We start from the raw sequence: 15857 nt of genomic DNA, 5'->3' as shown, positions 1-15857 counted from the left end.
GGAAAATAAACGGCGCGGGTCGATAAACGTCAAGTGACTCAAAAGTGAAGTGTGTATTACAACATACCAGGTTGCCCAAAGTCCTCACTGACACTCTTCCAAGCAAGGTCCTTTTTATTCCTGTCTCCTCTATAGAAATAAGAACTTGTGTCGTCTGCTTACGGACAATATCAAGCGTTGGTTGAATGAGTGACTCCGGGCGGGGCTGCCACCACAACAGCAAGCAGGCTCCTGATTGGTTAACCTGGCGCGAAATTCCGCCAAAGTTCAAATTTTTCAACTCGGGCGTCAGCCGCAAATTCGCTTGAACCTCAAAATGCACAAAAAAGCACCATTCGCGCGTACCCAGCACAATGGTCAATTTGCGAATGAGGCGGAAACGCGTCTTCTGCGCCGCGCCAAACGCCTCTTCCGCGCCGCGTCAACGCGTCTTTACATTGACTTAACATTGAAACCCACTCGCGCTTCACGCCTCTACCGCGGTTGGTGTAAACGCAGCATTACACGGACTGATTTCATTGTTGCACAGAGTTGAGCGATTTGTTTTTCTGGTATTGTTTTCACCCTGCCAAAATAACAGAGTTATGAGAGTAGTTTTGGTGTCAAGTACATCTTTTCATCATATGTTTTTTTTTCAGTTTCTGAGTTGGGTGTGTAAGATACCAAATCCAATGTTATGTCATATTAATCAGTGTCTTGTTGTCTAAAACATAGCATCATTTTGAAATATGTCTGCAGCTCTTACCAACTTTTTTGGTAGGCTTGAAAACCCCTCAGCACTTACGATATGAAAACAGCTAGCCTGGGTGCCAGCCGATCTAAGCCCCGCCCACCACATTTTGAAAAACGGGAAGATCGGTCTGGCGTTTTTCCGTTGAGGAGCTACTATGCGAGTCCCAAAATTGGCCGACGAATCAAATTGTGAGGGCGGGCTTTATACGATGATGGACAGATGATCAACAGTAACATATCACCACGTCACCCAAAGAGCGCGTGTGTTCAATCTGTTTACATGAAATGGCTGCCGCTGGAGAATTCAGATGTGTGGCTTCTGACATTGAGTCTGTTCTAAAAGATATCGACCGAGCATTGATTTAAAAAGAGGAACATAGAAACGCAATCAAGGCATTCGTATATGTTTTCGCCGCTATTCCTACGGGATTCGGCAAAAGTTGGTCGCACTTATGGAGGACAAAGTTAAAGAAGCAACTGAAATGGGTATCACGGCGATGCAACTCGACGTGCACGACGAGATGGATATAATTAGCGGTCGTTGCCAGCTTCTTTTCAGAAGCCCGGAATTGTGACTGCTGAATAAGTGGAGGGACATGCTAGGCTCCAATATTTTTCAAGCCAACGTAATGGGTAGCTATCGTCGTGGATGAAGGTCACCTAACGTACAAATGGTAAGAGATAGTCTTACTGTATGACTTAGTAAATACTTAATGTTGTGATATAAATGAAATGTTGTAAACATAGTAGGTGTTGATGTACCTTCGCTAACTCAGACTTAGTATAATCACAATGATGTTAGTATCATTGTAGCGAAATTAATAGCAGTTCGGTCAGGCTGCAAAAGACGACATTTCAACATACGTCACACACTCCGTTGCTTTGATTGGTCATAGGTCTATCCAATTGAGTAGAGAGGCATTTTTCGGTTGAGACACGCCTCATAATTTTAGCTCAATGGAGCAGCATCAGACTCAAATTCTGACTAGAATTGAGTATGACAACGTCAGGCTAGAAAACAGCTAATGTTAGCGTAATTCTTGCTGTTTTTTTAAATTAAAAATTGTGTGTCAGAATTAATTTGTTGTTCATATATTTAATATTGATTGAATAAGATCATGTCAAATATTAAAATTATTATGAAATTAATGTCTAAAATCAGACTTTGATTTTCATTATCTCAGAATTTGATTTTGAGACTTTATATAGTTTTTACAGACTGGATCATACGAAAACCCTAAAGGGAAATGGAGCAAAAATTAAATAAAGTTTAGTTTTGCGTGCGCACGTGAAACTATCACGTGCGCACACGAAACTACCGCGTTTAGTTTTGCGTGCTCATGCGCGCGTGATAGTTTCACATGTGCGCGCGAAAGTTTCACGTAAGCACGCGAAACTAAACGTAAAAAAAATTCTGCACATGAAGGTTTCGCGTGAGCACATGAAAGTTTCACCTGAGCACATAAAACTAACCTTTAGATTTTTTACTCCAATGTCACCTTAGCGGCTCGGTAGAATCACATATACATTTTTTTGTCATAATTGTGCTGCTTTTCTGACATTTGTATCCATTTATAATTGAACTATGATTAGATTAGGGATGAGTAGTGTAGATACATGTCTATTATAGACAAATATATATACAATATCCACTTCAAGTATATAGACAAAATAGTAAAAATATTTGCCTTCAAACTTAATTTTTAGCAAGTGTTACAACTAACCTCTGCCTGTTACAATTAAGTTGTAACGTTTGGACTTCTTTCATGTTTGGTGTAATTGTCCAAGAATGTTAAGCAATAGAAACAAACTTTAAATGTTCATTTGTAGCAGAGATGTGTGTGTTGCTTGTGTAAAAATATAATTAATCAAACGCAAATATTTTTTGAATGATTGATTGAACCAAAACCAAAAAGGTTGTGTTGTGCCCCGGTCTCCCCTACTATAAACATTATGAGTATAAACTAGCAGCATATGGATTTTTTTAACCTTCTCAATTTAAAATTTCATCGTCTTCACTAAACTGAATTTTCTAAACCTCGTCTCTGTTTCTATCTCTCTCATATTTTTATATCTCTGGTGTATGGTGGCTAAAAATGGATCGGCTCCATGGCCCGGGGCTCTCTCATGCTTCTGTTTGCGTGTCGGCGAGTGTGTGTACATGTTTTCCTTTAATGAGATTTACAGGCGCCCAGAGTCGCTTGGAATGGACTATTAGTATGGGACGTTGTGTTGCGTGTCGCCCCTTCAATGAAGCATTCCTTTACCCCCTCCAGACACGCGCGCACTCGCAACTCATAAACACGCTAATAGCTAATAAAACCCTCATGTTCATTAATGAAACTCAATTAAAGGGGATTCAAAGAGAGAGAAAAGAAATAAAAAGTGACTGGAGAATAAAGGAAACCGAAAATGGAAAGTTTCTCCGAAGCGGCGTTACACAAAAGCCTTTATGTGAGGAAGTTGTAGAGTCGAAAAATCTCATTTAGATGCTCAAATAGCTACTATTAACTTCCTATTCATACATCCTTTCACCTGGAGATGAGCACTCCGTGTCTTTATGTGTGAAAGAAAATAGTGATTCCACAGTAAAAGAGGTCTTCAATGAAGAGATTTTAAAGATTGACTTATGTGGGTCTAAAAAATATACTTCGAAAGTAGTCCCAAGTATTGACTCGTCGTCCCCGTGAAATATCGAATTTGCTGGTGCACCAAAAAAGTGAACACTTATCAATTCTCATGTGCATTTGAAAATGCCTATCCAATTTTCTTTCATTTTTCTCTGTTAAAACTCAATTTCTACTCGTTTGTAGACACACTGAGCTAGGTCGAGCAGACAATCCTTTGGTTGGGGAATAAAGGAGTGGGGTATGATGTGTTAAAGATATTAAAGAGCCCAAGCTGCATGTGATTGACAGATGCACATGATAGTTTTTGCATGCAAAATATTTTCATGCACATTTCATATTTTGAGAGAGAGAGAGAGAGAGAGTATAACTTATATACAGTAAATGAGTGTCACATATCAATTAATGCATCAATGCACAAATACATACAGGTTCATCTCACTGCTGAGATCCCACAGCTCACGGCCCAGAAAAAAACAGGTAGAAAACAAAGGAAAGATGACAGGCTTAAAAGAGAATATATAAACATTAAGATGCCTTGTACAGACCGCAACGCATCCTGCTGAACATAACACATGTACGCTCTTTCGAATTCACACTGTCCTTTAAAACAATCAGACAAACTGACACACTTATCGCAAATCTTTCCTTCATTTCACTCCATCTTGCATCATTTCTTGTATTAGAAGTCAACTTCTCTCTGATTTCATCCGTCTCTTTATCTCCGTGTGAGAGCCGGACTGATTTATTCACTGAAATGCTGCATTATTAAATAGGCATAATTTGACGGACTTGTTATTCAAGAGGCATGTTTATTCTTTCAATTAAATTAGCATTTACAATCGGCTAATGCATTAACTCAGACGAGCGAATACACTCAGACACAAAGCAACAAATGCAACATAATGCAAATCACATCGTCTTTATGTTAATGGCCTCTTTAGCTCCTGAATATACAAACTCGGAAACTCTTGTGCGCTAATAACTCACTTTTAAAGCAAGCCAGTCTGCCTAACGGCCATTTGGTAGTTATTTTCTAATTGTGGAAGTACAACTTCTTATTCAATTTATATGCTTTAGTATGATCTGATTTCCACCAGTGATGTTTGGGTTAGGGTTGGTACTTATTGCCTTTTTTTAATAATCATACATTTTGTACGATTCATATTGTATAAATCATAGACTGTAAATAGTTGGACGACATGACTTTCACTGTAACAAAAATTAGGCCAAAATATCTCAAAAATGGCAGCTGACATCTTGCACACATGATGTAACTTGGAGCCAGGGTCTGCGCTGTAGTGATCATGAGGTGGAGCCACGTTAGAAAAGCCCCGGCCATTTGTCTCAATCACAGACACACAAATCAAGTTTCACACCCATTTTTATTATAAAGCACATCAACATTGTAAGAAATAACTAAAATAATAGAACTAATCTTTGGGAAAAACAAATGGCTGGCCCATTTGTTTACATGGAAAGGGGGCGGGGTTTAGGACCTACATTGCAACCAGCCATAGGGGGCGATCAAAATGTTTTGGCTTCACTTTTCGGTACCTGGGTGGCCCGAATGGTACAAATTCATACAAATGAGCAGTCTCATTAAATATTAATGATCATAAAATATTAAAGGGGCCATGGCATGAAAATCTGACTTTTCCATGTTTAAGTGCTATGATTGGGTCCCCAGTGCTTCTATCAACCTAGAAAATGTGAAAAAGATCAACCTAGTAACTTAGTTTTGGTAAACCATTCTCTACAAGCACATGACAAAATAGGTTGTTGAAATTTGGCTCTCCTTATGATGTCATAAGGAGCTCTTATTATAATAATACCGCCCCTTAATCTGCACTATCCAACCACAGCACTGCCATTTAGTGCAGAGAAAAGCGCAATTGAGTTTTAATTGCCACAAACCACCATCATTGTGATCAGTGTTTGAATTTCTTCAGCTCGTTTGCATTTTAAAGGACACACCCAAAACAGCACATTTTTGCACACAACTACACACCTAAGTGGCAATTTTAACATGCTATAATAAATTATTTATATGGTATTTTGAGTCAAAACTTCACATATGTGCTCTGGGGACACAACGATTTATTTGCCATCTTAAAAAAGTCTTGTGCCATGGCCACTTTAATTCCTGTGAGATCCCGCTGATCAAATCATTAATAAACAAAAATATGCCAACAAGGCATACTAGTTTAATTAAGAACAGTTAACTCATTCCCCACCAGCCATTTTTTTTTAAGTTGCCCGCTGGATTTTTTTTATTTTTACAAAAGTTTCACAAAATGTCTTCCTGGAAAGTTTTCTTCTAATAATATATAAACATACAAATATATCAAATGAAAGAACAGACCCTCTGCTTTCAAACAAACAATAAACAAACAAACAAACGGGAAAAAACTTTTATCCTATCTATATTTTTTTCTCTTTTTATAAACTCTTAAATATAGGTATATTTCTTAAAAAAATACACATTTATTAGCAAAAAGCTGAAATAATTAAATTTTTGTGAAGGAATTTTGTTAGAGATCAGATTCAGAGCGATTATCAAAACATACACAGAATTTAAAATGAGTAAATATATATATATATATATATATATATATATTTTTTTTTTTTGCTTCAGTTTTTTATAAATTGGGTAAGTGCGGTATTATAGATTAATATAAAGTCTCATCAGGAACAATTTTTTTATGCCAGTGTTTTCTCTTAATTGACAAGATAACTCGTAAATGGCGGGGAAAGAGTTAATAAACGTGTTCGCACCATGCTAGAAACCAGCTAGCATGCTTCAATCTGAAGTGTGTCAGAAGTTTTCTGACTTTGAGAATGTTGTGTAAAGTGCATTAAAGTAGCTGTCTAGTGTTGTCACCGCCATCACATGGATATGACGGGATTACAGTTTATCATCATCCAAGCCTCACCTCTGTGGACAGAGCTAATGTCTGCCCGATCCGACATTGCTCTTACGTGCGACCCAAACTCGCATACACACTGATATGCACACACACACTCTCTGTCTGTCTCTCTCTCTCTCTCTCTCTCTCTCTCACACACACACACACACACACACACACTTTTGCAGGCTATCTCAGCGGTGTAATCATAGTTATTTCCACATGCATTAAAAGAGTGATTTTCTCCCTCTGCTGTTGAGTAAATTGCTGGTGTGCTACCTCGCTGGACCCATAGTGGCCAAGTGGAGTGTGTGAATGTGTGTGTAGATGTGTGCAACATTGCAGATGCTGTTTGTCGTGCTAGGCAACAAATATGCTGCTAATGTTTTTTCGTCCTGTGATGCCTATGTGTGTTTGTATGGACATTTGCAGGTTTGTTATTCCCAGATACTAATCTAATTATCAAAACTACAGTAATAACACACGGTAACCCGGATGCTGCAATCATTTTGACAGGTAGAGTTTAATATTACCCAGAAATTAAATATAAATATGTCTTTTAGTAACATATATGATGTTATATTTACAAATGATTTAACCAAATAGTGTGTTTGTGACATTTGAGTGTCTTGTCTTATCTTAAAGGGACACTCCACTTTTTTGAAAATATGCTCATTTTCCAGCTCCCCTACAGTCAAACACCTGATTCTCACAGTTTTGGAATCCATTCAGCCGATCTCCGGGTCCGGCGGTACCACTTTTAGCATAGCTTAGCATAATCCATTAAATATGATTAGACCATTAGCATTGTGCTAAAAATAACCAAAGAGTTTCGATATTTCGATATTTTTCATATCAGCCTAGAAAATAGCAACTTTTAATTTTCAGTCAGTCTTAGTACACGATACAGAAGAATCAATTTTTAAATTGGAAAAATATTGAAACTCTTTGGTTATTTTTGAGTGCAATGCTAATGGTCTAATCAGATTCCATGCATTATGCTAAGCTAAGCTAAAAGTGCTAGCGCCAGACCCGGACCACATTTTCAAAAAAAGTGAAGTGTCCCTTTAAAACCTGGTCTTTTGACAAGTCTTATCTTAAAATTTTGTCTTATCTAAAAAAACTGGTTTTCCTTGGGGAAGGTCTGCATTCATTAAAAATTAGCAAATTAAATATTTAAAATCCGGATTTAATTGTCCTTACCTTACTTATGACATAAAGAGGCGTGTAATAAGCGGAATAATGTATAGGCAGCCGGAAGTTATCGCAAAATAAGCTTTATTTCTTCGATAACAATTCCGGCTGCCTACTCCATACATTATCCCTTACATAAAAAAGTTTTGGGTCTAAGCATGAGAGAGGGGTCATATACATAATATACATGTGTAACAGTAACTTTATTGTAGTTCGTGAGGATCTTGTTGGCTTTTGTGTTTTCTAATTTTCCAAATATGCTAATTTTTTATTATACACTCTATAAATTTCAGTGTTGGGTCTATAAGGGACAAACCCAGGCGTTGGGTTAAATGAACCCAAAAAAAATTATTTTTAATTGAACCCTAAAAAGTTTGTATTACCAAACAATGGGTTAAAACAGACCAGCATAGGTTAAATAATGGATTTGTCCCAACGCAGGATTGAAAATAATCCAACATTTTTACAGTGTATGGAAATAAAAGCTTGAATTTTCTCTTTATTCTCTCTTTCTCTCTCTACTACTACTACCTCTTACTATCATACCCCCCCTTTTTTTCAAAATAATGGACTTTAACTTAAATATAAAACCAGTCATGTTTAATTTATCATCCTTTCAGGAAGTGAACTCGCCGAGGACATTAAAAAAAAACATTTGTTTCAAAATTACCTTATCAAACTAAAAAAAAAGCGGTTTAATGAAATGATCCTGACTGAGAGGAGAGCTATTGGTATTCTACAGACACGCTTAGCCGTCAGAACAGGGAATAAGCCTTTCATGTATTTTTCATGCTTGTTAACTGCTCCCGTCAGGGTGCTGTTTGTTCTCTCTTCTTCTGCCTCCCCTATCTTTCTCTTTCCCTCTGTCTATCTATCTCACTCTCTCTCTCTCTCTCTCTCTCTCTCTCTCTAGTTTTTCACCTGCTCTGTTTTCAGCAAACCCTCGGCTCATCCTTTATCCTTTCTCTCTCCTCAAATTATTGCCAACAACTCCAGAGAACGTGGTCTGAGTGCTCCGTCTGTTAGTCACTGAGGGTTTGCGCTTGTTTCTGTCTCTTGCCTGAAAGGCAAGATAAAAAGGAATGAGACAAGGGTGGTCACAACAAAAATATAAATGGACAAAAAGGCTATAGAATAAAGTGAATGACAGGAAAGGAAACAAAGACACAGTCCATCTGCTAGTCTCTCTTCGTCTCTCCCTATCTCTCTTTCAGTCTATTTTTATAAAAGAATAGTCCTGATGAAACAGCCCATGAAGGTGTTGGGGAATGTTTTGAAAAAATGTTAATGTTACTTTTTATAGACAGTACTGCAGTCGTTACAATTGGATTATTCTGTGTAAATTCAGAAAGTAATGCATTATTATGCTACGTACACACCAAACGCAGGGCTTGCCTTACTCACTATTAGATTACTCGCGAGATTTAACTTTGTGTCTTGCGAATTTTTCGCTCAAGTTAAATATTTTCAACTTGGGCAAAGACGCGTTTGAGGCGAATAGCGAGTGTTTTCGCGACAAACGCGCTGCCCATATTGCATCATTCGCATCGCCCCGGGCGAGAAAGCATCTGATCGCGTCTTTGCATTGACTTTGTATGTAATTTACTCGCGCAAATCGTTAAACTCGCGTTTGTGGTGTATGCCCCATTAAACTCATTCACACCAATAATATCTTTTCTGATTCTAAACATCCGAAAAATATGGAAGGAGGAGTTACGAACTGCGGGAGGAGCGAGTCACGAGTCAACTCTTTATATAACACCGACTGGATAACTTATGATTCACTACATGTTTGTGTCGTTTATATAATTATGCACTTATGCGCCTTTTTCCAAATAACACAGAAGTCTTACTTTCCGCATGCAACTCATGACCCAGTTGGGACTTTTCAATGAAATCCAGAGTTAAACAAACACACGCGCTGTTATATATGTAGCTAAATGTTGTGCTATATGAAGAGTTGCCATTAGGGGGCAACAGTGTTCTATATTTGAGTGAGTTCTGTACTAAATAAAGTAGTAGAAGAAGTGAGTGAATCAGAAAACAGCGTGTGAGTGTTGCTCTATGTGTTATGATAAAATTGTTTATATAAATACATCAGCAAGCAATATAATACGCGCAAAACTCCGCTGCTATCTTTCGTGCCATCGTTAAGTCTTGATATAAAACAAAGCTGTCGCGTGAAGTGATGCCTGTAACTTGGCATCCTCGGCTCTCGCTTTCCCGCCGATTGACGTGTGGGCGCAGTTTTCAGGGAAGTGCCCACAAAAAGAAGTGATAAGTATAGCTTACCCCTGAAACGTCAGCTGGACCCGTTATCGAAAAAACTTCCGAAACTTGTACGAACCCTGGCGAAGTGCATTCGGCACAGAAATACTCTGTAACACGTCTAACTGCTTTTTTGACACTTTGCATTTGTTTGGCACGAGGAAACCAACTCTTAAACTGTGTTAATAAGTCAGAATGCATGAAATACCATTGAACCCCTCCTCCTTTAAGGTTTTAAGTTGAGTTTTGTTATCTGACTTGCTAACAAAAGGACGTTTGTGCTTGTGTGTGTGTTTCAGGACAGAGTCTGTAGCTGAGAAGATGCTGACAAACTGGTTTGCATTCCTGCTTCATAAGTTCCTGAAGGTAACCAGGAATCCAGCATTTTACACATACACAACTTACTTTGTTTTTTACATTAAATCAGGACTTACCAATATCTAAATACGCTCAAAATATGAATAATTTTTTTCTTGAAACATATTGTTTCGCTGCAAAAGAGAGATCTGATTTCGTTTCTGAAGATGGATAGGCGGCCATTTTTTTATTATGCTACCAGGATATTAATATAACTCTAAAGGTGCTTGGCTAAAAAAAAGAAATCATATAAACCTACTGTACAGTAAATAATGGCCTTCACTTTTGGATAAACAATTCCTTTAAATACTTCAATATCTCTTTCTTTCTTTACAGGAGTGTGCAGGCGAGCCTCTCTTCATGCTGTATTGTGCTATAAAACAACAGATGGAAAAAGGCCCAATAGACGCCATCACAGGCGAGGCCAGATACTCCCTTAGTGAAGACAAACTCATCCGACAACAGATTGACTACAAGACGCTGGTCAGCATTACACACTTTTATGATCACGCTAATAAACATAGTATCTACTCAACTCTTATATCCACCGGTGTTATTACTGCAACAGTGTGTGTGTGGTCTGTGTGTGTGTGTGTGAGTTTGAAAGCAGACAGTCTGGCTAGTGTTCATTAGAGTCTAATACCCTGCTATGGCTGAGATTGGGGTCCTGCAGAGGGTGTGAAATTAGATTTCTCGGGCCAGGAAATGGCCTTTCCAGAGCCCTGCTCCGCACCTACGGCTCACAGACCGTAGTCGAACTTCTCTGAGGGCTTCACCGTCCTCATCATCCTCAAATGTCCTCTGCCTCTCTCCTGCAGATCTTAAACTGCGTCAACCCGGAAAACGAGAACAGCCCTGAAATCCCAGTGAAGGTTCTGAACTGTGACACCATCACGCAAGTCAAGGAGAAAATCCTAGACGCCGTGTATAAGAACATGCCCTATTCGCAGAGACCCAAAGCTGTGGACATGGACCTGGGTGAGTCATGCATTATTATAAGTAAAAAAATTAGATGTACAGGTGCTGGTCATATCATTAGAATATCATCTTATATTCATTCATTACACACAGACTGATATATTTCAAATGTTTATTTCTTTTAATTTTGATGATTATAACTGACAACTAAGGAAAATCCTAAATTCAGTATCTCAGAAAATTATAATATTACTTAAGACCAATACAAAGAAAGTCTCCTTTTGCCGGAATTTCTGCAGCAATGCGGCATGGCATGGGGTCGATCAGTCTGTGGCACTGCTCAGGTGTTATGAGAACCCAGGTTGCTCTTATAGTGGCCTTCTGCTCTTCTGCATTGTTGGGTCTGGTATATCACATCTTCCTCTTCACCACACCTCATAGATTTTCTATGGGGTTAAGGTCATGCGAGTTTGCTGGCCAATTAAGAACAGGGATACCATGGTCCTTAAACCGGGTACTGGTAGCTTTGGCACTATGTGCAGTTGCCAAGTCCTGTTGGAAAATGAAATCTGCATCTCCATAATGTTGGTCAGTAACAGGAAGCATGAAGTGCTCTAAAGCTTCCTGGTATATGGCTGCGTTGACCTTGGACCTCAGAAAACACAGTGGACCAACACCACTAGATGACGTGGCAGCCCAAACCATCACTGACTGTGAAAACTTTATACTGGACCTTAAGCAACGTGGATTGTGTGCCTTTCCTCTCTTCCGTCAGACTCTGGGACACTGATTTCCAAAGGAAATGCAAAATTTACAAGAGAACATAACTTTGGACCACTCAGCAGCAGCCAAGTCCTTTTTGTCTTTAGCCCAGGCAAGATGCTTCTGACGCTGTCTGTTGTTCAAGAGTGGCTTAATGCGATAGCGAGAAACTCATGTCTTGCATACGTCTGTGCGTAGTGGTTCTTGAAACACTTACTTCAGCTGCAGTCTACTCTTTGTGAATCTCCCCCATATTTTTGAATGGGTTTTGTTTCACAATCCTCTCCAGGGTGCGGTTATCCCTATTGCTTGTACACTTTTTTCTACCACATCTTTTCCTTCCCTTCGCCTCTGTATTAATGTGCTTCAAAACTTCATTAGTGCGTGTTTCCAGACATACACTTGCATCGATTGAATATGAAAATTACCGTAATTATTATAATATACTGGACATTAACCATTAAACCATTTAAGGCAAATATATACAATGTTACATACATATTACAAACATACCCACAATCAATTCAACACTCTAAAAATCTCCAAAAAAGCACATCATAAATGAATACATGACTTTCAAACTTTCAAATTATTACATACTGTATTTTTTATTTATAGGGATTTGATTGGATGAGTGCAAAAGCTATAATGTTATTTAATGGTTCCTTCTGTGCATTTTTATGCTTTGGTCATTAATGATACCTCAAATCACGCAGCTCATTGAAGAGAGAAATTTAAGGGGACATATCATGAAAATCTGACTTTTTCCATGTTTAATTGCTATAATTGGGTCCCCAGTGCTTCTATCAACCAAGAAAATGTAAAAAAGATCAAACCAGTAACTTAGTTTTGGTAAACAATTTTCTGCAAACATTTGAAAAAAGAGGTCATTGAAATGTGGCTCCCCCTGTGATGTCAGAAGGGGATAATATCGCCCCTTAATCTGCACTATCCAACCACGGCACTGCCATTAAGTGCAGAGATCAGCTCATTTGCATTTTAAAGGACACACCCAAAAACAGCACATTTTGCTCACACCTACAAAGTGACAATTTTAACATGTTATAATAAATTGATTATATGATATTTTGAGCTAAACCTTCACATACGTTCTCTTGGGGAAACCAAAGATTTATTTGACATCTTTAAAAAGTCTTGTGAAATGTCCCCTTTAAATCTTTTAATCATTTCATCTTAGCAACCACAAAAAACTATATACTGCATAGCAATACTTTATTAACCATTTACAATAAACTATCATCATGTCAGCGAGCTTTACACTAGCAAGCACATCATCTGATTTCTTAATGGAAGAAATGAACACACTTTGCTTATGTGTGAGCAGGTGTGTGTGTGTGTGTGTGTGTGTGTGTGTGTGTGTGTGTGTGTGTGTGTGTGTGTGTGTGTGTGTGTGTGTGTGTGACCCTGGTGAAAGCTGACAGCCGGCACGGACAGACTGAATCTGTATTATATTACTGCCACACAAATGTCTATCTCACACACACATACGAACGCATGCTGCACAAAAGCCCCCCATCAGCCGTGCAAATCAGACCTCCAGCACCTTGACTAGACCAATCTTCTCTATGATGATGTTCTCCAGTATCTCTGCCTTTACTTATAAAGTGTGCATGTGTATATGCCAATATTAAAGTAATAGCAATCTAAAAGGACATACTGTAAAGTAAATGTGTGTACTTATGTGTGTGCCACGCTTCTCTGTGTTGGATAGGTTTCTGCCAGCGTCATCTGTGCATTTGGCAACCACGCAAACTAATAAATCCCATTCAACAGAGGAGAAAATCAATGATCACTCTCGCTCTGAGCTTGTCTATATCCTATCAGCCCTCTCTTTAGCATTTAATTATACCCTACCATGCACACACACACGTTTCCAAGCCATTTGAAAAGACACATTCAGAGTACTGAATCAAATCAATGTGATTTGAGCCGAGGGAGTTTCTGCGTGCGTCTTAATGGCAGACGTTTGATTTGTGCTTTTGCAGAGTGGCGACAGGGACGAATGGCCCGGGTGGTCCTGCAGGATGAAGACATTACCACCAAGATTGAAAATGATTGGAAGAGACTCAACACGCTCATGCATTATCAGGTATGAAAGACGAGACACACATACATTATCCCATAGTGCCCTCTTCTGTCTAAGCTAGTAGAAGAGATGCATTATTGATTTTTTTGATTTTTTGATATTAAGTAAAAGAGTTTGACGTAGTACAGTAAATTGACATATAAAGCCAGTTTATAGAGACCTATGTTAAGGAGAATGTTGGGTTGTCTATATTTGTCTCATATTATTTGTCAAACAGACAAGAATGATGATTAAGATTCAATGTTAGTTCGGCAGGTGATTTTAATCAATCATAACATAGTATTTAAATAAATATTTTTTATGAAAGTGAAATATTCCTTTAAAGGGACATTGTACTTTTTAAAAAAATATACTAATTTTCCAGCTGAGTTGAACATTTGATTTTTACCGTTTTGGAATCCATTCAGCTGATCTCCGGGTCTGGCGCTACCATTTTTAGCATAGCTTAGCATAATTCATTGAATCTGATTAGACCATTAGCATTGCACAAAAAATGACAAAAGAGTCTTCTGTAGTTACATCGTGTACTAAGACCGACAGAAGATTGGGAGTTGTGATTTTCTATGCAGATGTGGCTGGGAACTATGCTCTCATTCTGCGGTAATAATCAAGGACTTTGCTGCCGTAACATCGCTGCAGGAGGCGCAATGATATTACACGCAGCCGAAAATAGTCCCCTTAGTAACTTTAAATCGCAGGGGACTATTTTCGTGCACTGCATAATATCACTACGCCTGCTGCAGCCATGTTACGGCAGCAAAGTCCTTGATTATTACGCCAGAATGAGAGTATAGTTCATAGCCATATCTGCCTAGAAAACTTTTAATTTTCCTTCGGTCTTAGTACACGATGTAACTACAGAAGAGTCAAGTTTTAAATAGGAAAAATATCGAAACTCTTTGGTCATTTTTAGCGCGATGCTAATTAGGGGTGGCACGGTTCATGAAAAAAATCCTAACCGTTCGGTTCGCTTGTCTCGGTTCGGAGCGCGTGTGTGTCGTACGGTTCAACGGTTCATGGCATGCGCAATGTATGTAGCCTCGTGCCCTGTATGTGACCTCAGATAGCGTGTTCCCCTTTCGCGAATAGCGCGAAAGAAGAGGTGACTGGTGTGGAGAGTGAGTGCTGCCGGTCATGTTACGTGTAGAAATGGCAAGAGGGAGAGAAAAAGAAGTCTGCCCGCAGTTGGAGGATGCGCCAGCGTCGTATAAGTTTGGTGTGTGGAAACATTTTTTATTTCATGTTACCTATGATGACAGCGGAAATAAAACAATAGATACAGCCACACGCGACAGCGTTCTCTCCGACCATTTATCTAATCTGAGGTAATGAACACTGTTTTACGTCTTTTCGTATTCAGCGCTATTTTTAGCCTTTCGTTGATAAAACGAAAGCGGCTGATTTCCGCGTAGTTTCATTTTGCTAGCGTGTGAAAGTCGGGCGATCTTATTTCATAAACTGCCCCTTAAAGTAATCAGGACAGAAATGGTCAAAAGTGGACAAAAGAGACGGATTTAAATATTTCAGGTGTAAACGTTATGTTTCTCTCTCGTTCACATATTCTCTCTGCAGTATTTAAGCAGCCTCTCAGTAATAAATCTTAAAGCTACACTGAAGTTGGCATTTTGATAAATGCGAGTTATCTTTGTGTGCTAAAAAGGCACATAAGTTCATGTAGATGGTAATACACATTCTCTTTTTTGCCAAATAAATGAAAAGCATGTTGAAATCATCAATGTCTTCCCTCTCGCTGTGTCAAAATCTCGCCTGGCTTTCCTCAGGGATGTTCCCAATAATGTGCATAAAGTCAAATTCAGTTTGTGCATGATTACATGATATAACTTTTTTAATACTGTATCCTAAATTATGGATAATTAATACATTAATAAGATAATACATTTCTGGAGTGTTAAAAAAAATAACAACAAGAACCGTACTGAACCGAGAACCGTGACCATAGAACCGTTATACGAACCGAACCGA

At 38.6% G+C, this 15857-nt stretch overlaps 1 protein-coding gene across 1 annotated transcript in view; it reads left to right on the top strand.

Annotated features, from left to right (window-relative positions):
* plxna2 (plexin A2) overlaps positions 1-15857 on the top strand; it is a 260451-nt gene that overhangs the window by 221594 nt on the left and 23000 nt on the right. The window contains exons 23-26 of the mRNA XM_073875455.1: positions 10030-10096; positions 10424-10570; positions 10906-11065; positions 13774-13877. Coding sequence (XP_073731556.1) covers positions 10030-10096; positions 10424-10570; positions 10906-11065; positions 13774-13877 — 478 coding nt within the window. The remainder of the gene's footprint in view (positions 1-10029; positions 10097-10423; positions 10571-10905; positions 11066-13773; positions 13878-15857) is intronic.

This window comes from Misgurnus anguillicaudatus, chromosome 13 (assembly GCF_027580225.2).
Source record: "Misgurnus anguillicaudatus chromosome 13, ASM2758022v2, whole genome shotgun sequence".
In the NCBI taxonomy this organism is placed as follows: domain Eukaryota; kingdom Metazoa; phylum Chordata; class Actinopteri; order Cypriniformes; family Cobitidae; genus Misgurnus; species Misgurnus anguillicaudatus.
The sequence above is the reverse complement of the archived record's forward strand: the minus strand, read 5'-3'. Positions and strand labels throughout refer to the sequence as shown.